General features: G+C 52.9%; 6 protein-coding genes across 6 annotated transcripts; 2 read left to right on the top strand and 4 right to left on the bottom strand.

Annotated features, from left to right (window-relative positions):
- Window positions 1–917: 917 nt before the first annotated feature.
- Window positions 918–3446, top strand: UCRPA7_1939 (putative uroporphyrinogen-iii synthase protein; the record flags this gene model as incomplete). Its single annotated transcript, XM_007914517.1, has 4 exons — window positions 918–1516; window positions 1762–1840; window positions 2262–2837; window positions 2898–3446. 4 exons carry the CDS (start codon window positions 918–920, stop codon window positions 3444–3446), a joined length of 1803 nt encoding a protein of 600 aa, XP_007912708.1.
- An 847-nt stretch (window positions 3447–4293) lies between these two features.
- On the bottom strand, window positions 4294–5535 carry UCRPA7_1938 (putative mitogen-activated protein kinase protein; the record flags this gene model as incomplete). The annotated part of the gene is made up of 4 exons (XM_007914516.1): window positions 4294–4670; window positions 4736–5117; window positions 5174–5345; window positions 5423–5535. 4 exons carry the CDS (start codon window positions 5533–5535, stop codon window positions 4294–4296), a joined length of 1044 nt encoding a protein of 347 aa, XP_007912707.1.
- A 4143-nt stretch (window positions 5536–9678) lies between these two features.
- Window positions 9679–12566, bottom strand: UCRPA7_1937 (putative transport protein sec24 protein; the record flags this gene model as incomplete). Its single annotated transcript, XM_007914515.1, has 3 exons — window positions 9679–11607; window positions 11722–11901; window positions 11952–12566. The coding sequence occupies 3 exons, from the start codon at window positions 12564–12566 to the stop codon at window positions 9679–9681; spliced, it is 2724 nt and encodes a 907-aa protein (XP_007912706.1).
- Window positions 12567–14052: 1486 nt separating this feature from the next.
- Window positions 14053–14438, top strand: UCRPA7_1936 (hypothetical protein; the record flags this gene model as incomplete). Its single annotated transcript, XM_007914514.1, has 2 exons — window positions 14053–14069; window positions 14153–14438. 2 exons carry the CDS (start codon window positions 14053–14055, stop codon window positions 14436–14438), a joined length of 303 nt encoding a protein of 100 aa, XP_007912705.1.
- Window positions 14439–15031: 593 nt separating this feature from the next.
- On the bottom strand, window positions 15032–16453 carry UCRPA7_1935 (putative negative acting factor protein; the record flags this gene model as incomplete). Its single annotated transcript, XM_007914513.1, has 2 exons — window positions 15032–15292; window positions 15356–16453. The coding sequence occupies 2 exons, from the start codon at window positions 16451–16453 to the stop codon at window positions 15032–15034; spliced, it is 1359 nt and encodes a 452-aa protein (XP_007912704.1).
- Window positions 16454–19089: 2636 nt separating this feature from the next.
- Window positions 19090–23300, bottom strand: UCRPA7_1934 (putative nuclear import and export protein; the record flags this gene model as incomplete). Its single annotated transcript, XM_007914512.1, has 7 exons — window positions 19090–19898; window positions 19952–21284; window positions 21333–21398; window positions 21451–21575; window positions 21636–22101; window positions 22155–22343; window positions 22401–23300. The coding sequence occupies 7 exons, from the start codon at window positions 23298–23300 to the stop codon at window positions 19090–19092; spliced, it is 3888 nt and encodes a 1295-aa protein (XP_007912703.1).
- Window positions 23301–23982: the final 682 nt, after the last annotated feature.

Below are 23982 nucleotides of genomic sequence, written 5' to 3'. Positions count from 1 at the left end.
GGCAGGAAGGATTCCTCCCAGTAGAAACCCAATACTTACGGCTTTCCATCCTTCCCAAGAATGACACCCTTGGGAAATTTCTGGGGCGGCTCTGTCGTTGTTACTGTGGCTGCGACGGACTGTGGTTCCCTGGTATCATCAGCCATGTTGAATCCGCCGCAAAACTCCTGCCAGGATCGATGAGGGCTTGTGAGCGCGCGTAGAAAATCGGTATGCCGTTACTGACGCCGAATACTTGCTCGCGCTGGTCGAGTGCGTGATGGTTCGTAAGGTGTCGGACGGGCATTGATTTGTCAAAATAAATCTAGCTCCCTCACAAGCCGCCCGGCCCTCCGAAGCTGGCCCCGCTGTCGCCGGACCTGCGCTAGCACCTCTTATCGATAAAGCTCCCATCAGGTAGGGCGATGGACCTCGCCCCGGTAGGTGGCCGACGTCAGAGAGCATTTTCGCCTGTCGGCCCCACCATCTTCAGCATGCATAGCTGGTATCTCTTCACAATCTCGAAAACATAGCTCGATGCTGCAGGCAGCCCTTCCGACCATCCTACTTCCATACTCGATTTGTGTGTACTGGTTTGGCACCTAGATTGGTAGAAGAGAGCTTCACCGAGAGAATGGCTTCCGATTCCAGTGGCGATCGTGGGAAAATACCCATCTTGTTGCTCAAGACGAAATCAAGCCCCGGTGATGCTTATGAAGATCTCTTCTCCAGCCCGCAAGGGAGTCTTGATTTTGAACCAGACTTTGTGCCGGTGCTTGAGCATAGGTTCGAAATCGGGGGAATGAAGAAGTTCGACAGCCTACTCCAAGGGCGACAAGTTGCATCGTCTCCCGAAAGCCAGTATGGCGGCTTGATTTTCACATCGCAGAGAGCAGTGGAGGCATTCGCCAAGCTCGTGCTGGATGGAAAGGGTACGAATGCTCCCCCTCCCCAAAAGCATGAAGTCAATCGGCAGCAACTCTGATGATTGGGAAGGAAATGACGATAGGTGGCCTCACTTGCAACAGGTCCCCATCTACAGCGTCGGCCCGGCGACTACGCGGGCATTGAAGGCGGTGCAGCAGGAGCCTCCGCTTCAAATCTTCGGCGATCATACAGGCAATGGAGATGAATTGGCCAAGTTCATTTTGGAACATTATGGACAGTGGTATGCAGACCGGGACACGAAGCCGCCGTTACTGTTTCTTGTTGGTGAACAGAGACGGGACATCATCCCCAAGTCACTCATGGACGAGTCTCTGGCGTCGGATAGACGGATCCAGGTGGATGAGATTGTAGTGTATGAGACTGGTGTTATGCAGTCATTCTTCTACGATTTCCAACGGGTACTGGAGACCACAAAAATTTCCAAGATGAGGTGGGTTGTCGTCTTCTCCCCGACCGGCTGCGAAGGCATGTTGCGTGCCCTGGATGCACTTGATTCCAATGGAAAGGCGAAGTCAAAAGAGCCTGAGAGGACAACCTTCATTGCAACAATTGGGCCAACAACTCGTACTCATCTGACCAAAGTCTATGGGTTTGAGCCAGATGTATGCGCTGAGAAGCCGTCCCCCGAAGGCGTCAGAAACGGGATTCTGCAGTTTGTAGATGACTTAACAAGATGAAGTTGATCAACCAATGACGCCTGTCTCAGATGCAGGTGTCCGTTCACCTGTTCGCATGCAATTTCGTTCTGTGACGCTGAAAGACTGAGGAGTTTTGAGATATACTTCAAAATCGCGAACTGTGTCAAGCCACAAATGGTGCTAAATATGCGCCCAGCAATTGGATTGCTAGGAGATGCGTCGCCGTTGGATACCACCGCACGATCGATCTACAGGAGTACTGCACATCTCAGGCCGTCAGTCTTCCTTTCTAGCTCCTATTCTGTAGTTACAACGTTAAGGCTTCCATCCCCCCCCCCCCCCACCATTAACCGGGACGAAGTAAGCTTTAACTAGCACTAATCAACCACTAATATTAAGGATTCTTACCTAAGGCGGGGGAAGCGGCTGGATGGCAGCCTCCGCGTCACAGTGGACTTATACATACATCCATGCCTGCTCTTGGCCAGCTAGCCAAATTCCTGATTCCTGTCTTCTTCGTCCCTCGTTCTCTACAACAATCAGATGAGGCTGATACCCTTCAAAAAGATCCAAACTCGTCGTAGCATACATCCGAACTGGCCTTTTGTTTTTACGTCATCGCGCACTGGGACGTAGTCTGATGAGTTCGAAATAACTGGAAATTCAGTTCGGGCAACAATGAGCTACTATCAGCAGCCTCGAAGCAGCAACACCCAGCAGCACCCCGTCGATTACTCACCCGACTCGAGCGGAGCCGTGACGCCGACCACCACCTCCGCCGGCTCCTCAACCTTCCTGTCGTCCTCCCTCTCGGGCCTCGTCGGCGGCCTGGGCGGTCTGGTGCGCCGCTTCTCGTCCGACGTGGCCGGCAACAACCACGACTTCTCCCGCTCGCCTTCCTCCCCGCCCCCGATCTCCAGAGGAACGAGCTCTCTCTCGCACTCCTACAACAGCAGGAACAACGGCATTGACGGTGTATACACCCCGCCAACACACAGGACCGCATCACCCATGAGGCCGCCGCCCTTGGAGCCGCTAGAGCTCCGTGGCTTCAGAGATGACACTGCATCCTCAGCGAGGCTACTCACCACCACGATTGCAGAGGAGATTCGCATCATGGTTCCAGAGCGACAGCGTATAGAAGACGCTTGGCACCTGGTGTACAGTCTGGACCAGGACGGCGCCAGCCTGGCAACTCTGTACAAGAAGTGCCAAGCCTACGAAGGGCGAAGAGTCAGCTTCGTGCTGGTGATTAGAGATAATGATGGAGGGGTCAGTCCAGGAACGAAACTTCCCGCGATAGCTCCTCATTGCTAACGAAAGTCTCTACAGCTGTTTGGCGCCTATCTCTCTGACTTCCCCCATCCAGCAGCGCACTACTTCGGCAACGGCGAGTGCTTCCTCTGGCGTGCCTCCGTGCTAGCCTCTCTGCCGCCTCCGCCGTCCGCCGACACAACCAATCTCACGACCCGGAGCACAACCATTGCCTCGCCAACTTCCTCAACCTTTCCCCCATTTGCTCGTCCTCAGTCGCCAAACCAGTCTTCGCCATCCACGTCCACACCATCCCTGCTCGCGCCCACGCAATCCTCCTCCTCCCGCGGCTCAGGGGCAACCAGCCCGGCCATCCCGCCCTCGCCCTCAATCCGCTTCAAGGCCTTCCCCTACAGCGGCGTCAACGACTTCTACATCTACTGCGAGTCGCACTGGCTGTCCGTCGGCGGCGGCGACGGCCACTACGGCCTGTGGCTGGACGACGGCCTGGCCAAGGGCGTGAGCTCGCGCTGCCTGACCTTTGGCAACGAGCCGCTGAGCGACGAAGGCGAGAAATTCGGAGTCCTCGGCGTCGAGGTCTGGGTGGTCGGTCGTGATCGGCCGTGAGCTGAACCTCTTCTTGCGTGTCGAGACATGGCACTGGACTAGTTTGTTTTGTCCTTTACAAAATCTGGTGTTTGGAGTCCGGGGGATGCATATGGCTTGGATCTCGGTTGCTTGGAGGATACAAGGGCTATATACAAGGATTGGTCATTTCTTCAGACATTGCGAGTGATGAAGCGCGGGGACTATTAATGACACGAGTTTACGGACAGGTTGGGCACATGATGAACTGCGATGGGAAACTGATTTACCCATAGCTATGACGCCCGCTTGGGTGGGAACTCGCCTCTTCTTAAACGACAATCTCCAGACTAGGTTGCAAGGCTACAAAAATATGATACCCCAAGTATTCAAAAGAATGGCGCAACCACTATGGTCTAGAATGAGATGTGGTTCAGTACTGACAAGACCATGTGACAAAAAGAATCAGGAATATGAAATTGCTCGACTTCTATGCAGGGGTTAACTGTACTCATCACACATTACAGCTATATAAGCTCCTGGCATGCTTTCCTCCCAGCCCTCGCAGCAGAGACTCATGGTCTGCTGTGCCCACTTCAGAAAAAAAGGTGCCTCTTGGGGAACGGCGATAGTCATTGTAATCAGTCATCATCTCTTAGGAACGCCAGGAACCGGCAAAGCGTGCATATACCTCATCTCATGTGATGTAAACAGTGAAATTGACTTGAGCGTGTGGAGTTCCTCCCAACAGCGGCCGTCCTTCCGCTCCTCATAACCGTTCTCTTTTTTTTCCCCTCCCCGTCAGGCTTTCACCAACATATCTGTGGGTATAAATAGACATGTCTTTACTTCACTTGCAACCCCGATATCCCTCATCAATTTGGCCAAATTACCTCATAATTTCCTGGTAGATCAGCTGCTTCAGCTGCTCCTTGCTCAGATTATCCTTGTGCTTGTCAAAGTCGAAAAACTCCTCGGGGATAGGTGGTGCCGTGGGCTCGTCCTCGGGATCATGATACGGCTCTAGATACGGATGCTTCAGCGCCTCCTCCACCGTAATGCGCTTAACCGGATTGAAGGCCAAAAGCTTCTCGAGAAGGTCAAGGGCCAGGTCTGATGTCTTGGGGAAGAGGGTCCTGAACGGGACCTTCTTCTTGAAGGGTAGGGATCGAATGTATTCTCTGGCGCGGCGAGACTTGATGCCATAGTAATCCTCCATTGTTGGCGTTCCCAGAACGTCGAGAATCAGGGTTAGCTGGTGGTGATCTAATAAGATTTGTTAGCACACTACGCATCACACGATTGTTCGTAGTCAGCATGGGACGACTTACAGTCCTTGCCAGGGAAGAGCGGCTTGCCACTCAGCATCTCCGCCAAAATGCAGCCCACAGACCATACGTCGATCGCCTTGGTGTATTCCTTAAATGTCAACATGATCTCCGGCGCACGGTACCATCGGGTAGCCACATATTCTGTCATGAAGCCAGAGTTGTCCTCCTGAGACGCAGCAGAACGAGCCAAGCCGAAATCGCAGACTTTCAGATCGCAATTAGCGTTGAGCAGGAGGTTGGATGGCTTGAGATCTCGGTGGAGCACATTGGCGGAATGCATGGCCTTGAGAGCACGCAGAGTCTGGTAGATGAAGTATTGGCAATGATCGTCTGAGAGATCTTGAGTGCGAATCACACGGTGCATATCAGTCTCCATCAGTTCCTGCACACCAGTTGTCAGTCTTTGGTTAATTTCATGCGACGGAAAGTCTGGCGCACCTGGATCAGATACACCTCGTTGAATGTCTCATAACTCCGAGGCTTTTGAATGTCTAGAATAGATATGATATTCTCATGGTTGAAGTATCGTAGGAGCTTCATCTCACGAAGTGTTCTCAGGCAAAACATGGAGTGATCGAAAGGTGTGATTTTCTTGATGGCAACTTTCTGGCTGGAAGGTTTATGAATCGCAGAGCTGCGCAATGCTTAGCAACAATCGCCGATTAGATACGGTCCAAGACTACTCACCACACCACGCCATAAGCGCCTTCACCAACAACATCTTGGATATCGTATTGCTCGCTGACGTTGAAGGAGATCTTGCGGGAACCCGCAGGGTTCGGAGGGTTTGTTCGAGACATTGTGAATTGCAGGCGGACTCAACCCCGAATCGAACCGCGTAGAATGGTAATTGATGACGCTGTCGAGGAAACAATGCAGGCCCCGTTGTAGAAACTCGGATAAGGAATCGTCGGGAGAAGAAGCCCAGGGGAAAGTGCAACGTCTTGTAGGTAAGCTGCAACGCGGGCGCTACCGTGGAGACTTGGTTACAACAAGGGGGGCCGTGTGGCTACGTCCGCTTGGGCCTGGATCCGCTCGGGTTGCACTCTTTGAAGCAAGGCTAAGGCGCCACGCTACTGCGCAATTGTCGTCCTTTCTTCTTTGATATATTTAAATTTACTGCTCTTTGTCAGAGCAGCCAGTAGTTGAGCGAAGTGGTAATTCTTTTTGGTCGCTGATATGTCGGTCGGGGTAGGGTGGGTGATTGCGAAGAGTCTAAGGCGGTTGAGTTGTTAACAAGAGCTGAACTTCACATAAGCGCTGGAAGAAAAGGACAGAAAGTTGATGCACAGAATTTCAGAAAGATCGGAGGATAAAAGTGACGGCGGGTGACAGAGATCCGATGTACCGGGAAGGTTGGGAATGCGAGTGGGCGGTAGCGCTTTGGTGAACCAAAGTCACGAAGATAGATGTGACCAAATCGTGTTGGAGATTGACCAGATTGACCAGGTTGCTGGCGATCTCCTGTGCCCACCCCCAGGGTTTTGCGGAGGCATTCAGACAAAAGCAAAGATCCCGGCGTGCGGCTCAGAGCTTCCAGAAGACGTCGATGGGTTGGGCACAGAGCGCGGATCGGCCATGGAGCGATGCGAAACCTCTTGTAACAGGACTCCAGACGCTTCGTCCGGTCTCTAGTCGCCGAGGATAGCAGGCGCTGGCGACACAGGACATGGCAAGGCGAGGGAGGCAAGGCGAGCCCCGGGAAAGGGGAACATGAGGCGGGTATTCCGTCAAGGTGAAGTGGAAGTGGCATCCGGCTTGGACCCGTACCTGTCTGATCTTCGGGAGGGGTACATTCTACAGACCAGACAAGACGAGACGGGCGAGGCGGGGAGGGAAGAGAGCGGCAAGGGAAAAGCAAGAGAGCTGGCGTGCTCTTGACTTGGAACGTACCTCGACTGCTCTGATATCCAAGACACCTGATTGAGATGCGTCACGCAACGAGTGATGTCGCTATGGCCGACAGCTGGTCTGGAGGAGGGGAAGAAGGAAGAAGGTTGCTAGCACGTCGACTCAAGGATGGCGAAATTGAGAGCTTGCTTGCTTGCTTGCTTATCGCAGATCGCCGGTTAAAGATTGGGTCCGTGTGAGCAGCGGCCTGAGCCAAGGTAAGTCAGTCAGGTAGGCTGCGACGGGATGTGACCGAGAAAAGCGACCGACGAGAGGCAGACAAGTTGCAAAGCTACCTACAGCTAGCAAAGAATGTCGATGATGATGGTGATGAATAGGAATGGAAGAACAGCCCGGCGGGAAAAGCTAAAGAGAGAAAGAGATCGAGTTGGCGCTGGCGAGAAGGAGGTACTCCCGCGGTGGGAGAGCAACCTAAGGCAATGAATGCATGAATGGATGGATGGGTGGGTGGATTGGACGGGAAGAGACTGGGGGCACTCGAGGAGGACCGACGAAGGAGAGGAGGGGCTAGAGGTACTATGCAGTACAGTACGGTAAGGTCAGGTAGGGGTACAGTACATACCTTTCCAAGGAGCAAGAGGAGGAGGGCCCTGGGGGTGTTCTATCCTGAGCCTGACTCTCCCCAATCAATGTAAAATGGGAAGATGGGGGGTGTGAGAGTGTGTGAGTGTGAGAGTCGGTGATGGTGATGGTGATGGTGCCGCACCAGTCTGGATCTATTCTAGGTCGAGAAAGGTATATGGCAAATATGGCCCTTTTCCACTCAGGCCGTGCCTGTCACTGCTACCCTACATAAGATCATGTACTTTGTACCTACCTAAGTAGCTACTATGTAGTGTACCGTCCCTGTAGCCTGTCTCTCCCTCTTAGATCAGAAAGAGAAAGGCCCAGGAGGTGGAAGAGGAGGAGGGCTGAATGGTTGGATGGCTGGATGGCTGGAGGGGGAGAGTGGAGGGGTTCAGAGAGGGTCTCGAGGGGCTTTGCTTTGCTTTGCTTTCCATTGAGCCTTCCAAGGGTTGAGGGGACTCGACAGCAATGGATTGGATTGGAAAAGAGGAGGGGCCCAATCTGAAGTGTCCTTGAGCCCCTTATTCGGCTTAGCACGCCCGGGCCATGGCCCCAGCGGGGTCACCCGTCGCCGGAAAGTCTTCATGGTGCGACAGGGGGGGTCTGACCGTCTCAACAGCCCAGGAACCTACCCCCTTCGCACATCTCCAGTATATCCTTATCAGTATTTGTACGGAAGTCTGCCGAGCTATTGTTAGTGGTGTACTCCTTCAAACGTGCTAAAATCTTCCGAGGTCGAGAACGTTCGTTCGTTCCGTAGTTACCTAAGTAGAGCTATCCAAACTTAAATGTGCATCTCTTGGTTGTCTATCTACCTACATACAGCATTAATCGCGACTGGGAGGCGTCGGTCAATGAGTCTCTCCTTTTTACCGCCAGCTCTGTTCTATAAATTGACATCCCGTCCTTCTACAAAATTGATCGTGGAGCATTGTACAATACAGGCTCCCAGGCTTGGTTGGTGTGGACGGATCGCTACTTAGTCCAACTTTGTAACAGCTAACTTGGACTGGAGATACCAAGGTGGTAATCAAGGAGGCGGCTAAGTTACGGTAAGATAGCCACTCGGGCGTTTCGGTAAGCACCAAAGACTCAACAAAGTGAGTACACCCAGCCGCCTCAGGTGAATAGTCACCTGGTATCCCCGTATTAAGTCGTGCTGAAGAGGTCAACAAGAAAAAAAAAAGACACACCTGCCATCCCATTTCAATCAGCAGAATATCGACATAATTTAATGCAGAAGCTCTAGTTAAACACAGCCTCAAAATGGGCATCATGAGGCCGTCACAGCTATTGACTCAACATCCCGTCTTCGCCATGGCTATGGAAAATCCTGCGCTCAAACACTCTATGTGAAGAGCAATGTGACTGACGCTCTGACCAACCACAGCACGAATTAGGCGCCCGCTGTGAAGTCCGGCGCGTGTGTTTCAAGTCACACTCGACGCCGTTTCATGACTGGCCGAGGGCGATGTGACCAATGCAGGTGTGTGCCAGACGACCAGATTGACACCATCCCCTCCCATGCAGCCCAACGGGGTCGCATATGGCCGTTGTTGGCTCTCTTCACCAAAAATAGCCTCCTGACCTCTCAGTCCTGCATCTCTCTGTGTTCCTGTCGGCTCTTGACATGCAGCCGGGCTATTGTGCATTCGCCCCAGCTTATCTATGTGCAACAGCCCTGGGGGGNNGGGGGGGGGGGGGGCAGCTATTCTCAAACTCCCGCGATTCACGCGCAAGCCTTTTTGTGACTGCCTCCATGTGACTTGTGGAGTAGCCTGAGCCCGTCTGTGTAGAGATAGCCCGTGATGACCTGGTATCATCCATGTGACGAGATATACTCATCGGCCTTACTTCACATACATCGCACGCTCCGCATGCTCGAGCTAGGCGCCGAGGTGATCAGTTCCCCGGCATCCGATATATTATATGTGGGACTGTACCTGTCCCGCAACAAGCTTCCGGCAGTCTGCTGCAGAGCTAGTATGCTGTCTCAGGAACGCAAATTTCTTAGACGTAGCGGGTTGGTTTGGCAAAGAAAACAGAATTGGAGCATCCCTGCCGTGTACATCGCTGCCACGATTATTACTACGCAGGACACTTACTTACTGTTGAATCCCTGGTCCACTTGCGTTGCTTACCCTCTTGACCATAGTGATTGAAGATGGGGTCGTCACCGGCCGGAAGAGAAACCTGCCGACCACCCTGTTAACCCGGCTCAAGCCCGCCCCCGCTGGACTAGAAAGATCACTGTAGCAAGTTTACTTATGGTTCATGTTTCAAAACATGTGATGACTTCGAGCGTTGTATTTTACTAGATTTCATTCGCTTCTCTTGACTTCATTATCTCCCCAGTCTATACAAATATAGCCTCCACAACTGGTACTCCGCACAAAACCATTTCTCACTGGACAACCTAGTGAACCACAGAGTCAGTATGTGTATTCTAAATCAAATAGGGAGGTTTAACCTGCCTTCTCGCGTAATTGTCCGAGAAATTGCGGGAATGACGTCCCCTGGTCGGCTCGATCCTCCACGAGCAATGTCTGGGCCCAGAGCTTGAGGCTGGGTTCGCCATCTTCACGGACGATATAAAGATGGGGCAGGGTGATGCTACCAACGCCGCGTGACTTGTAGTCTCGACTCTTCTGGATGACGGCCCGGACTCGCTCATTGAAATCGTTGTCTAGTTCTGGTACTGTGCCCTTGCCAACTCTCAACTGTGTCCTGTCTGACACACCAAAGACGTCTGCCAAGAGTTGGGGCACTGCGTCTCGGCCGACCCAGAGGAACTGAGTCTGGCCGTCATCGATCAGATAAAGACCATAAGGAACAAATCTTTCCGATGAGAGATTCAGAGGCGGCGGCAGCACAATCTGACTCGTCTCGGGATCCGGTACGCCAGCTGTATCGGGCATATCATGTAGTGAGTAAAGGCGTGGGTAGATATACTGCATCAACAAGGGTAAGGGGAGCGTCGACAACAGACATAGTGCAGCAGACCTCAAATCGGACGGGATCTGAGCTGACTTGCGCAAGCCAACATTCTTGATTAAACCTAGGAAAAGAGTAGGAAGCCCACGCAGATTCGAGGGGAATTGCAGACCACCACCCATGCTGCCACCAGCCAGCTCTTTCCGGAAAGTCTGGAGAAGCTCAGTCACCTTGCTCTGTAAAGAGTCTCGTGCTGCGTCCAGGCCGCTGCTGAGTGCCCTCTCAACCGCTTTGTGGCTGAAGTACGTCGTAATAGCCTGTTGGTCTGCTGAAGCATAGACATCGGCGAGAGTGGTGGTAGTAGGGAGGGCAAGCGTCAAAACTCGGATGCGCCGCTCACCGTTGCAGGTGGTGTGCAGGACGGCGGCTTGCATGCAAACAATGTTCTTGGTGAGACTCTCATCGATGGCCACTTCGACGACATAACACTGGTCCCTGGGGAATGCAGGGAAAGCGCAGAGATCAGAGCTTCGGTTGAAGAAATTTCCATAGAATGTGCTCATGCGTAGACCGGTGGTAGCACGGACACGGAGTACAGCCTCCAGACCGATTTCGGAAGACAAGAAGTCACTGAACTCGGAGGCAAACTTGATAGCATCCTCCGGCCGGCCGGCATTCCAACCCGGGTAGAACCACGTCTGACCTCCGGTGTATCTCGGTAGATTGCTCAGAGATGCAACATCTTGATACTGGGAGGAGAACAAGAACATATCAATGGAAACCTGGTTCTTAGAGCATTCTACCGCGAAGCTCTTGTAGAAACTATTGGCGGTTTGAAGGAGACTACTTTCTTTGGAAGTTCCTAGTAGCTTCTTGTCTTCTCTCATTTCGAGCTTGCCGTAGCCGACGTTGGGTAGGGATGCGCTGAGGACAACAATCTTACCTCCCAAAGGAGAGATGAGCTTGTGACCAGCCCTCAGAGCAGAGCCCATGCAAGACCCATTGTTCTGATTGTTGATGAACATATCGGGGAGCTTCTGAAGGAAGGTCTCGATGCTCTGGCGACACTCTGTCAAGGGCACGAGAAGCTCCTGCGGAACGGGAAGGAATGGCTCATCCAAGTCGCTTACAACGAGCATGCTCGTCTCGCCACTCTCCTCGCCATCCTTCGGAATAGCAAAGTAATGAAGACTGGAGTCGACGGCAATGAATCCGAGACGAGTGCGGCGATCGGCATTTGGTATCCTGTTCAAGCTATCGAGGATAGTTCGAGCGCTTGTCGCAAGGAGGCCAGTGGACACGGCAGCATAGCTGACATCGAAAAGGAATAGGTAGACAAGCGGCTGAGGGGGTCGAACCATGTACTCCTGCGGAGCTACAAACTCTACCACGGAATGGTTCAGCTCGTGCCGTTGCCAACGATCCACACTCTTCTGAGCGGCTGCGTCCCAATCAAAAGCCTGAGGCACATCATTAGATAGATTGCACATGTTGCAACGCCATCTATGTCCATGATCCAGGAATGTCACATATGGATTGATGTAAGAACGACATCTTCGACAGCGGCTGATGACCTGATCCTGAACAATTGGCACATTATCGTCCATATCATGCAGAGCCGCATAGGGCTGGATGACTAGAGCAAATGGTAGTCTCGACTTCTTAAGAAGAGAGTGAGTCGTCGGGACAGCATTGAGGGTGGATCGGATGTATTTGGGCGGGCAGTTCGAGTCAGGAGAAGCAGTAACGCTGGACTGGACATTATGTTAGCAATCGAGAAGGCAGAGAGAATTCGCAGTCTCACATTGGGTGGAAGGATAATGGGCGGGGGTGGCAGGTCTAGCTCAGAAACATTGAACGGCTGGTTCAACAGGTCCGTCGGATACAGCTGGTTCAATGGGCCAGGCCGCGGTTGAGCAGCAGCAGCAGGTTGCGCAGGCTGCCCGGTGCCTCCGAGTTGCATGCCTGCCATGCCTTGTGTGAGGCCAGACACTCCGCCCGGACCGGCTGGTGCTCCAGACGATGGGTAGTAGGGCTCGGGAGCCTGATATCCACCAGCGCCGGTAGCTTGTACGGGAGAGCCATACGGCTGAGGGGCACCATATGGCGAGGCTTGCGGTTGTTCTGGAGCAGGGTAGCCACCATATCCTGTGGCTACCGGTTGAGGAGCACCAAATTGCCCCCCTCCTTGTTGCTGACCGCCGACTGCCGCATTGGCACCGCTGCCAACGTCAAAGGCTCCCGCCGCATAAGCTCTCTTCTTCTTCTTGCCATGGTCTGCGGCTTGAGGGGCGGTCGCCGAGGGAGGGGGTGAGCCTGCTGGGTTCTCATAGCCGGCGGCAGCTGGGTCGGGGTATCCTGCCTGCTGACCATAAGGTTGCTGGGGATATTGGCCGTAGCCATCGTTTGGAGCCGACATCTTGAAGCAAGATGAAGGCGGCGAGGGGTTATGGGTCGCGAGGACCGGACCAGAGAGACGGTGAGCGGGCTGCCACGACAGCTAGATGTTGAACAGGTGTTGACACAAAAGCAGCGCAGTTAAAAAAGATGAGGCTCTGCAGTCGGCGATGCAAGATTCGACAGGAGGCGGTGATCTATGATCTTTAATCGTGGTCTGGCGGGGGAGGATGTGAGGTGCAAGTTATAGCTCTTGGCCTTTCCCGGTTTGGGAGACGAGGCAAGCTGTCCTTCGGTCAAGTTCCAGGGGCGAGCTGTGCGCTGCAGCCGGATTGGAATTCTCGAGGAGCTGCTGGATCGAATGCCGGTGATAGGGCGATGCTTGGTCTGGCGTGCGAGTATGACTCCGGCCCGCAGAGACGGGGCAGATTGAGAACACTCTGGCTGGAACCCAGTGCAGTGGACAAGATGTTCCCAAGTCGGTAAGGTGAGGTGTGGGTAGGTAGGTTACTTACTACCTGTTGACTTTCTGCTGTCTCCCACCACCAAACCTCACCCTGCACCTTCCACTCGCCCTGCTAATGAGTGATGTGCGGACAGCGCACGGGCCATCTGGAGCCGCCTGCTGAGTCTGCTGATGTCTCACGTGACTGATTGAGCGGGTTTCGTTCCAAGGCAGGAGGTAGAGCTCTAGCTGCAGCACCACGTAATTACCTAGGAGGTGACTAATGAGTGTTAGGTAAGGTATCTGCTCTGCTCTCCAGTCTCTCCAGTAGGTGTGGGGCAGGTCTGATTTTTGGGAGGGGTTGGCATTGTTGGAGCACACCTGCATCCATCCAACAGAGCACCGTTTCCACTGCCCCTCCCCGCCCGAAAAACCCCCCCGCCGCCAGAAGTTACCTGAGAAATGATTCCAGGGCCCTTCCCACTCTGCCCTGGCCCAGCTGAAAGCTGACCGAGATCTACTATGTAAGGTTAGGTTCTGAGATGGAGATGGAGCGGTCCGCTAATCAATGCGTGTCTAGCTGCTGTCCCGTAAACTTGGCATCATCGGCCCCCCTCCTTCTCACCTACCTACCGACAATAAAATAAAGGCTCCCCGTTGTCGTCTCTAGCACGTGCAATTGATAAAGAGCTCTTCTCATATGTTCCAACGAGTCTCGTGCATCTGCATCTTTCATCAACCAGGCTTCCCCCATCTAAATTTGCCCAATCCGAAAAACAGCGACGAGACTCGAGGACGACGGTATTTAACCAATGTCATTGTCCTTTGTTCCCGCCACAGTTACTAGCAACCTCAAATACTCTATCCAATCTTGAAGCTTTTGACTTGAAACGGTCACGCAAAGTTACCCGATCGCCATTCGCAATTATCCATATAATCGTACAGCTCCCTCTAAATCTGTAGACGGTGAAAGATAAGCATCATGGCCTGGGGCAAGTCGAATTCAAGCCAACCTACCTCCGTCTTCAGGTACGCAACACATCCTCTGTGCGCACAAGAGAAGATGCGGCCTCTTGCCATGTCTGATCTCTTGGCACGACCATCGGCCCGCCCTCACATCGCATTGCAGAACCCTGAACTGACTCCACCAATGTGACGCACAGCCAGCTCCTCCCGCTCATCATCACCCTCGTCATCATCGGCGGCCTGGCCTTCGTCGGCTACCAGATCTACCTCAGCGTCGTCAGCATGCGGGGCAACGTCTCCCAGAAGATGGGCAAGAAGAACGTCGTCTTCACAAAGGACGGCCTGCGCGTCGGCGTCAAGCACGTCGAGAACGAGAAGTACGTCGACGCCACCCAGAGCTGGGTCGTCAAGGCCTGGAACATGAGCGGCAAGAACAAGGAGGAGGACGAGCACCACAACAAGCTCCAGAAGCGACGACAATGAGACCGAAGAAGAGAAGACTGTGTCTCGCGCGGCGGGAGCTCGAGGGATGTGCCTTGACGATGTTTCCTTGGGGCATGGGAACATATCTTCACGTCCTGGATGAACGGTATACGAACTTTTCATGATACCCACGTCGTCGAATGCTACATGGCTGGCCGGGGGTGGCCTCAATAACCTGGATCTACAGGCGTTAGATACTGGGGTGTTATATCTTGCGCAGAGTACGTATGCGTGGCTTTTGCAGACGGTTATTGCTTAGAGAATTTGTGCGCTGCACGTAAATGTTCATCAAGACAATTGGATTCTGCATTGAATTTGTGAATAATTGAAGAAGAAATTGGGTATCTGGATTGTATGCCTATGAATGAGAGGCTATTCGCACGCCTGAAGCATGCCTGTCCCTGGAGGGATAATCCGTTCCTGTGCGCCAAAATGGCCCATATACAAACAGACCTTGTTGGAATCCTTATATTCCAGACCATTAAATCGCAAGTTCACTGTAACGCCCCAGCCCACCGTAATGTCCGCGTTCTCCTAGAAGAGGACCGGATTTATCTATCCCTTGAAGACAATCGTTCCACATCATCGAAATCTTACACCCGTAGCATACGTGATGCTACACCCTCGCCCCATGAGCCAGTCTTCCCTTTGGCCTGCTGGAGCAGTTCCTTCTTCTGTTTCTCGAACTCCTCCTTTTGCATGGCTTCTCGCTGCTGGAGGGGGTTCATGGAGTATCCCGTGGTGGGAGGAGCGTACCGTGCCGAGACCAATTTCTCGAAATTTTGGCCCGCTGGGTACGGCTGAGGCATGAGAGCGTCACGACGAATGAGCATCGACGGTATGCGGATCTCAAGCTGCAAATCATGTTAGTGTTGATCTATCAGCAAGTAGGGAGCAGGGAGTCTAAGTCTTCATACCTGTGCAAGAATATGCGCATATTTGACGCCGACCTCAGTGGCAATATAGTTCAGACGCCCACGGACCCACGCACGCTGGGAGTCAGTTGTGAAGTCCTGGCTATTGACGTTTGTGAGTGGCCAGGTCAGGAAATATCCCGCAAGACCCTTGAGACTATCATCATCTCCGCACGCAAAGCCGGTCAACTGATCTTGCAGGAGATGCTGCCGCTTGAGATGCCAACCAAGATGGTATGGTACGGACGCGATGATGTCGGTGATTGTATCGACACATGTACGGGCCGCCGTTGCATACTCGGGAGTCGTGCGGTAGTCGACAGGCGAGCAGACCCATGCGGCGCATCGTACAATGACAGAAGCCAGGACCAGTCGGCACACGCGGGTCATGTTCCAGACGCTGGCCATGTAGAAGTCGGGATACACGTCAACCCGTCCAGGGTAAACTTCAGCCTTGCTATAATCTCCGCCCGGGACATTATCCTCCCAAGTAATAGTCTTGAATTGCCAGCCTTCGGGTAGGTTCTTCGCCCAGTTGACGCACTCCTGATCAACTGTTTGAGCGCGGCGGATGATATCAAGCATAAAATCGATATTCTCGGGAGTTCGGGCCACGGTCGACATGAGTCGTGTCACCTCAGCACGCAGCTCGCTGGCTTTGATGTTGAGCCGTTGGGACTGTGCTGCAGCCTCATCCTTGACAGCGTCGGCGAGCCACCAATCGACACCCATAATGGGAGCCTTGGCCGAGCTCAGAGTGTGGATGATCATCTGTGTCCGGACAGCGACAAAGAGATGAAGTCCAAGCTTGGTTCGAAGTTGCTTTCGACCTCGGGCTTTGACGAGCTGAATGGCACCTTCGATATGTGAGCCCCAAGCAAACACGCCAAGTTGTTTTGCCGTCATGTTCTCGAAAAGACCCAGAAGCAATACTGCGGCCAGCGTCGAGTCTGACTTAGACATCTCGGCGTCTTTGATGGCGGCATGGGTTGTCGCCAATGCCTTCGTATACTCAGACAGTGCTCTGTCGCGCAAATCGATGCTGTCCGAGGTAAGGCGATTTGCCATCGAAGCCAATGCACAAGCGTTAAACGCATGCATGAGATGGCTGTTTGATGATTCAGATTTGATAAGTGGAATGAGATGGTCGTTAAAGCCCCTCGCATCACCAACCCGTGGTACAAGGATGAAGTTGGAGACGAAGTGGCAGGCGGCATGCTGCTCAGTCGCTATCCCCAAGGCGGGCATTATCCCGCTCTCTGCCTGAGATCTGAGATATTCGATCGCAACTGGCGAAAGAGACTCCTTCTGATCCTCATCAGAGTCTGGCTCCAGCTTCAACCTCTGCGCTATCGCCTTCCTATTTGCCTTCAGTGCCCTCCGCTCCGTCGCCTGTGTCTCATTGCGGAAAACGAGGTCGAATTCGTCCTTGTACCCAGGGCATTGTCGTCGAGACTTAGCACACTGATTGCATGTAGGCTTTGTCTCGTCACACTGCAACGTCGTCAATGTCAGCATAATGTGCGAACTTGCCTAAACTAATATGCGAAGAGCCTACCTTGATCCGTCGGGTCCGACACATCTGGCAGCCCCTAGAGGGCTTGCCACAATAAACCATGTTTCACGAGTTTATCAGACCTCAGTCTAGAAGGTGCGGTGTTTCTTATTCTTGATTGTTGGTCCTTAGTATGTTTGGGAGTATCGATGAGAGTTTTTGCAGAGAGCAGTTCGTCTTTGAATATCGGGTTTGCAAGATTGGTCGAAACCATGAGAGAAGTCAAAACGGTGGCCAGTCATGAACTCGTCGTGTGCACTGACAGCAGTCTGAAGTGCCATGCACTTCTTTTGGGACGTCGTATTCCGAGGTGCCGTCGTCTTGGTCAAAGTGTTTCGTCCACGGCCACAAGTCAAGAAAATGGGAGCCAGTTGCAGCACGCCTATAGGTATGTAATATGGCTTGTTCCTCCTTGGTCCGTCCTCGGTTGCTTTGCTGGTCCGCGCTGGTGTCGTCTTCCAGATTCGTTGAAATGGGCTCTACGTTGAGAGATCGCAATCGGGCCTGTTGGAATTGGGCCAGGGCAGAGAGGCAAAGTTGAATTGGGCCTTTTGATTCAGACAATTTTTGCCGCAATGTCTGCAACGGAGAAGCGTGAGGCCCCCAGGTCTGTATATGCCGAGCGAAACAGGGCCAATTGGTGCGGAGGTGCGCATGGAATTTGTTGAATCACAGCCACTGACCTTCTGTTTGAGGATTCCCTTTGCGTCAGAACGCAGGAGGGCTGCCCGCACTGCAAAACGGGTCTCCAGCACATTTGTAAGGCGAGGGCCAGGCTCTGCGGCCGGGATGTTCCTGGTTGTCGGGCCCTCAAGGTGGTGGCCACCCCCTGGCAAGCCCGGTAGAGGACCAGGTTGACACAGACCTTGGCCTTGGTACCCAGCGGTTCCGAGATAGTCACTGATTGAGTCGTGCGCGCGTGCTCTTCACGATTGTCTTGCCGTTTCGAGTGCTCCGGCGTGGTAATTGCTGACTCGAATGCCTCATCTCTCCGCTCTGCTAGTCAGAACTTTCCCGCCTAATACCTCCAAATGAACGGAATAAACCGTTTGACGGCCTGGGACTCAGTGGCACGATGCTGTATTTTCTGGGACATGGAGAGACTCTGGCAGCTGCAACAGCAAGAAGCAACATTGGAAACATGACAGAGAGGGCATGGATCGTCACAAATGAGAGACACTGTGCGTCTGTAGCGGGCTGCCGAGGCGCTGCGCTTTGACGACATGCCAGAGACTACCAAGACTCTTCAAGTCGGATCTCAAGCCTCATTACCTCACAATGAGGGGAGGGCTTCACACCACTGTCGTAGATAACTTGTAGTGCTGCATCGTCCTGTAGATCATGACTTCTCTTGATAACAAAGTGCCCCAGGAGGACCACCATCAATTCACCAGCTGACCTCTGGACTAACCGGGGGAGATGCCACTCACTCGAGACCTGGGTAGAGACAGAGATTCCCAGGCTCACGCAGGCAATTGAGAAATGCGATCTTGACGCACCATGGCCCGATAGACGAGCGTACTAGGCAGTAGGAGATAAGCGTGGCGCGGAACTACAGCGTCCATATCCTCCCTAACTAGTAAGCTAAGGTGCTTTTGACGGGCGTTATGTGTCCAGCGTGTGTCCAGCTTCTACGTATGGCATCGCGGCCATTGTGGAGGATGGCGTTTTTAACGCGGCACTGATTTCTTAGCAGTTAGTCTGGCTGCTGGCAGTTGGCAGCGGTAAATTGGCGTGGGTCCTCGCTCATGATTGCGTGAGCCCTGCTAAAAGTCCTTATCTCGAAAGGGGTTATCTGCACAAAAGTACCATGGACGGAGAGTCCCATAGTAGCTTCGACAAGAATTTGTAGACCCAAGCATATTCACGTTTGAGGAGGAAGGCACAGAGATGCTGATGCTATCTCAATCACTCTCTGAACTGTGACCTGTTTAAGTTGCTCGAGCAAAGCTACCTGCCGTCGTCAAGACCCGGAGATGTCATTGCAGCGTCCTTCATCACAGCCAAGGTTTTGCAATTCTAGGGGGAATCATCATCTTCTAAAACATGCCCTTACACGCTCGTCATCTTTTCCTAGCCGGCCACACAGCAAGTAAACTCCGTAAGGGAAATGCCCAAAAGTGAACCGCACCGCTCTCCGGCAGTGTGAAATTATAGTATACATGCGTCAGAGCTATGCGCCTCACGCGTTAAACAGACCAGCGACGCCTTCGAGGTCAGGGCTCTCTCGCGGTGCTCCTGGTTGGCCAGTGCCTCCCGCAGGACCTCCTGCAGGAACCGAAGCAGTCATGAACTCCTGGGCCATTTTGCTCCGCGTTGTCTTTTTGGCCAAGCGACTGCTGTCTGGCTTAATGCCCACGCTCTTGCTGAGTTTGCCCATCTCCGATATACTGACACCCTTGAGATCCTTCAAGAGGTCCAGGACCAACGCACGTTGTTGCCGAGAGTGCGATCCGGGACGACAGACAAATTCAATCGTTGAGTTGACGTCTTGCTGCTTAATATTTGGGAGGGAGTAAAGAACGTCACGCGGCGTTTGAGTCACGGGGCTGTAGAACATGAGGATCGATGCGATAACATGGCCAAGCTCCTTCTGAAGATCAACGAAGTATGGCTCATGGAGAGACGTGATGCATGCTTTCAGGACGTCTGAGGAGATGTACTCGCGAATAGCGCTGCCTGTGGCTTGCGGGATTGGAAATTCATCGAGGGGTCGGGTAGTCGATGAAGTTGATTGCTCCATTGGGTTGACATTTGATGGTATGGACTCAGGAGTTGGGGGCTGAACGACTTGAAATTCCGGAATTATAGACCGGAAAACACGCAAGACGACACCACAGCATCTCCCGTCATGCCATCGGATAGCATGTGCGCAAAAGAGAAGAAGGGGCTCAACAATGCTTGATTGCATCAAGCAGAACTTCCGTAGGGAAGGGTACTTTGTGGAGACATTGATGGTCTCACGATTCGAGAAGCCATCCAGCGGAGGGTCTAGATGTCGTCATTAGCAAATTGTCGAGCCCAAGATGTTTACGTTAACCCACCTATTCTTGCAGGGTCCAGGAAGTCCGCGACCATGACCACCGCAGAGTACGTCAACTGCCGCAGGATACTCTCCGTCTTCATCTCTTCAGTCAAGTCATCTCCAGCTGACTGCACACCTTGTTGACGATCAAGTTTCTCCCATTCTGAATTAATCTTTACGTCCATTTGTTGGAAGCAAGCTGCCAAGATAGGGGGCAGAAAATGATCACGGAGTTGAACTGGACAATGGTCTACGAGGTATCTGACTAGATTCAGAAGATTGATGATTTGATGCGCGGAAAGACAGAGCGAGTCTGCGAAGAGAGAGTGCGCGAGCGGACCAGGCAGTTCGTTGAACCCATAAAATTGTACGTCGAGTCTGCTCATGCAGTAAATTATCGCGTAGCATGTCTCTCGCACAAATCGGACTGTGCCGCGGATTGTCGAGGCGAGACCTTCAAGAGTGCCTTTCTTCTCGAGGACTCTAGCGTAGAAGTCATCCTTGCTACCTTCAGAGATACCAGCTTGCCAGAACCGATCAGTCAACACGCGGCCAACAATTGGGAACATTTCGCTGGGTAAAAGCGACCAGTTGTTAGGGTTATGAGATGCGTGAGCGTGGCTAAGAAACTGTAAAAGTTCTGGTAGTATGATGGGGAATCCATCCTGCCACAACAGACAGGAGGCCTGGTACGAAGGCGAGTTCTTTTCAAGCTTTTCCACAGAATATGTGAGGAATGATTTGGTTGAGCGGAGCGGCAGAAGTGTCTGTCTTTCCTCCAGCTCAGCCTGCAAGGCCAAGCCTTCTGCGTCCAATTCGACAGAGCCCCAGTCATTTATCTCGTGGATTCGGCGGCGGGCGAGGTAACTCTGCGCTTTGTCTAGCGCCATCAGTTCACTAAACCCCTGGTACGACGACAGTGCTCGCTTGAGGTTATCATTGTTCCATTGGGATTTGACCGGCTCAATAAATGTCCGTAACCGTTGAACTCTTGTTCCTTGGTCTATCCGAGTTGCCCGGTGAATGATGATGAACAAGAAGCTCTGGTACGCAACCTGTCGCTTTTCATCCAAGGAGCCAGAAGCTATCATGTCGTTGACTTTAGCCTCTAACTGGTCATAGACATCAAGGAGGTGATCAGGCATTTTGGACGCGAGACGCTGCAGCTCGACAATACTCTCAGACTGTAGATCTTTAATCGCGTCGTTGAAGACTTTATGCTCAGGCTGTGGTGCTGGCCACGTCATCAGAATGTGCTCCAGGACTTTCAGCATGAATCCTGCGTTCTTGTCGAGAGCGGTGGTCGAAAAGGCAACGAGAAGCTGGAGGACTCGTTTGCGAATTAAGGGATCCTATACTGATTAGCTCATGAGAATTTTCGAGCGCCTCGCCCTACATACCTCAAATTTCAGCTCGATCAAACGATTGCACCACGACTCCAGGTATCCTTCAAGCTGTATCTTCTGCTGCTCCTGGGAAAGTCAGTGGCTGTTTGAATAGACTTCCTTAAGAACATACATGCTGGGTGGCATCGCCACTAGTGGTAGACCTCCATTTGACGTAACCTTTCAATGCTGACTCAATAACAGTGAATTGTGCATCAACTCGCAGATAAGGCATCGAGTTCTTCACATATGTAGATGCTGTTGCAAATTAGAACAGCACCAGGTCATCGGTCAGCAAGATCCGAGCGGATCACTTACGATCTAGGGAGGGTTGTCCATCATACAGATGTTGAATAACGTTGTCAGTCTGCTCAAGGATGTATGAGATGGCATCAGACAGCGTCAGCTGCACAATGCTCTCTATAACTTGAGCGCTGTATCGTCTGTAGTTCCCGAGAAATGCATGACGTTCTGGTATTGTATCGGTGTCTTCGGTGAGAAATATGTATGTAGGATCCTGGGTATCATCCGGAAGACTCTCGTAGCGAACCTGCCTTGAACTGCAAACCATCAAAAGGGGTCCAATGAGGTGTGTCTTGGCGATCGAAGGCCCTAGTGCGCGGTTGTGAAGGAGACGGGTCCAGGAAACCAGCACTGGGATAGAAACCACTAAGCTCTGACTCTGCACCACCAGGAGCAGAAATTCCAGGAAAGCTTGCGCGTCGAGATCCGAGGGCATGGCTGTGAACTTGCGATCCAGATAATTGCCAAGGCAAGACATCATCTATAGAGTGGATCTGTTAGCATATCTCCCCTGCCAACACAGAAGCACCTTACCTCTGAGAATTTCTTAGCGAATTGATACTTGTCATCGTCGATATCATCAGCGTCGACGGTCGACCATTCAAAGAGTTGCTTGCAGCGGTCGACGAACTCCCTTCGATACAAAGGCACGACAAGCTCAAGGAACTCCTCAGTCGAGAAATTGCTACGAGAGTATAGAGCGTGCAAAGCCTCGAGGGAAGCCTAACAGAGTTAGCTTACGCGCAAGCAGCAAAGGGTTGCTACATCGAGGTCCGGTACCTTTTGTACGGCAACATGGGGAGCCACAAGGCCGTCGCACATGATTTGGACGCATCTCGAAGCGATGACTGCCTTGGGAATAGCCCAGGGCATGAGTGAGTAGAGGAGCGAGAGCGCCTTGACGGCGCATGAGCGAACGTCCTCATTGCCCTGTATGTCCGAGTTCAAGCACTCGCCAAGGAGCACCGTAGCTCTATTGAGCCACCCTTCTTCCCCACAGCGCACATCCGGGCCGGCCTGGCGGTTTGGAAATGCCTCGAGCAGTACGGCAGCTGGTGTGAAGATCTCGACGGCGGCCTTGCTAAGAACCGCTTCTCGAATAGCCACCACGGCGTCGTCACCGTTAAATATCTCGTCGGATAGGGTCTCGAGGACGGACAATACAAGTTCCTTGTGTGGGCCAAATCCGGGCACTTGCCATAACTGAACAAGCAACGAATCCATATCCTTCCACTCGGCACCCCAACTCCTCTTGGCCACTTCCACCCATAGGATGGCAATCTTGTTTCTTATATAGAGAGGGTCGTCTTTGGATACGCCCTGAGATAGTTGTAGCACCCAAGACCTCAAGTACTCTGCTTCCTGTTCGCTGTATTCTGCCCACCGGTGTTTGATCGCGTGCTCGAGTAAGGACAAGCCGTAGTGGCGTACAATGGGAGATTGGCTCTTGTCGGAAGAGAGGGTGAAGCCATGGGATGGACCCTCGTTCAAGGCCTTGACATCCTCGAGGAATGACTGGGCTTCCTGGCGCGACTGGTTTGTTGACTGTGGGCTGTAGATGATCTGGAGCGCATCGTGAATCCTGGGCAAGATGTTGCTGTTGTTGGGGTCTGCAGGCTGGAGAGAAGCGCCAGAGCTGGGGCCGGAGGTGAAACCTCCATTGGCTCCGAGGCCAGCCATCGCCTTAGGCAGTGTGAAGCTCAGATCGCAGTGGCAGCGGCAGGGAGGACAAACGAGGAGAGACGGAGCTCTAGGCCATCGCACTGGCTCACGGGATGATGATCAGGTGTTTGGTGGGGAGCTGTCCGTGCCAGCGAGGGCAGCTGTGTGAAGATGCAAGGACAAGTCGCAATAGAAAGCACACACACTCTAGGAGAATCAGCTATTAGGTGTAGGGGTTGTCCTGTGACAGGAGGACAAAGGCTACTTTGAGGTTCAGGTTGTCTCAGAGAGCAGCTTGACGAAGTTGGGTCATCTTATCTGTGGAAGCACCCAACGTCAGTCTGGCTGTGGGAGGAAATATTTCAGGCACGCTCGCCGCTTTGGCGCTGGGCGCTGGGCGCTGGTCATGGGCGCGACGCTGCTGGTGCTAGGCCCGGCGTTAGCTAGCTTATTACCTTATGTTAGCACCTAACTGAACAACACCACCCCATAAGGCAAAGGAGGTACAGTACCTAGACCTACCCCATGTCGCCTCGCACAATCTGGCTGGCAGCTCAGAGCAAATCACACGGCGGTAGGAGTCACGGCAGGCAGTGCGGCTCCCCTTCTAGAATGACATTGCGTCGAGTCATCCACCAATGACTGGGCTAAGATGGTCTAGAACACACCTGGGCACCTGCAACCTTGGAGCCCCTCCATC

This window comes from Phaeoacremonium minimum (assembly GCF_000392275.1).
Source record: "Phaeoacremonium minimum UCRPA7 unplaced genomic scaffold PA7_03_scaffold_140, whole genome shotgun sequence".
Classification (NCBI taxonomy): Eukaryota; Fungi; Ascomycota; class Sordariomycetes; order Togniniales; family Togniniaceae; genus Phaeoacremonium; species Phaeoacremonium minimum.
Note: the sequence above shows the minus strand (reverse complement) of the source record. Positions and strands in the feature narration are given on the sequence as shown.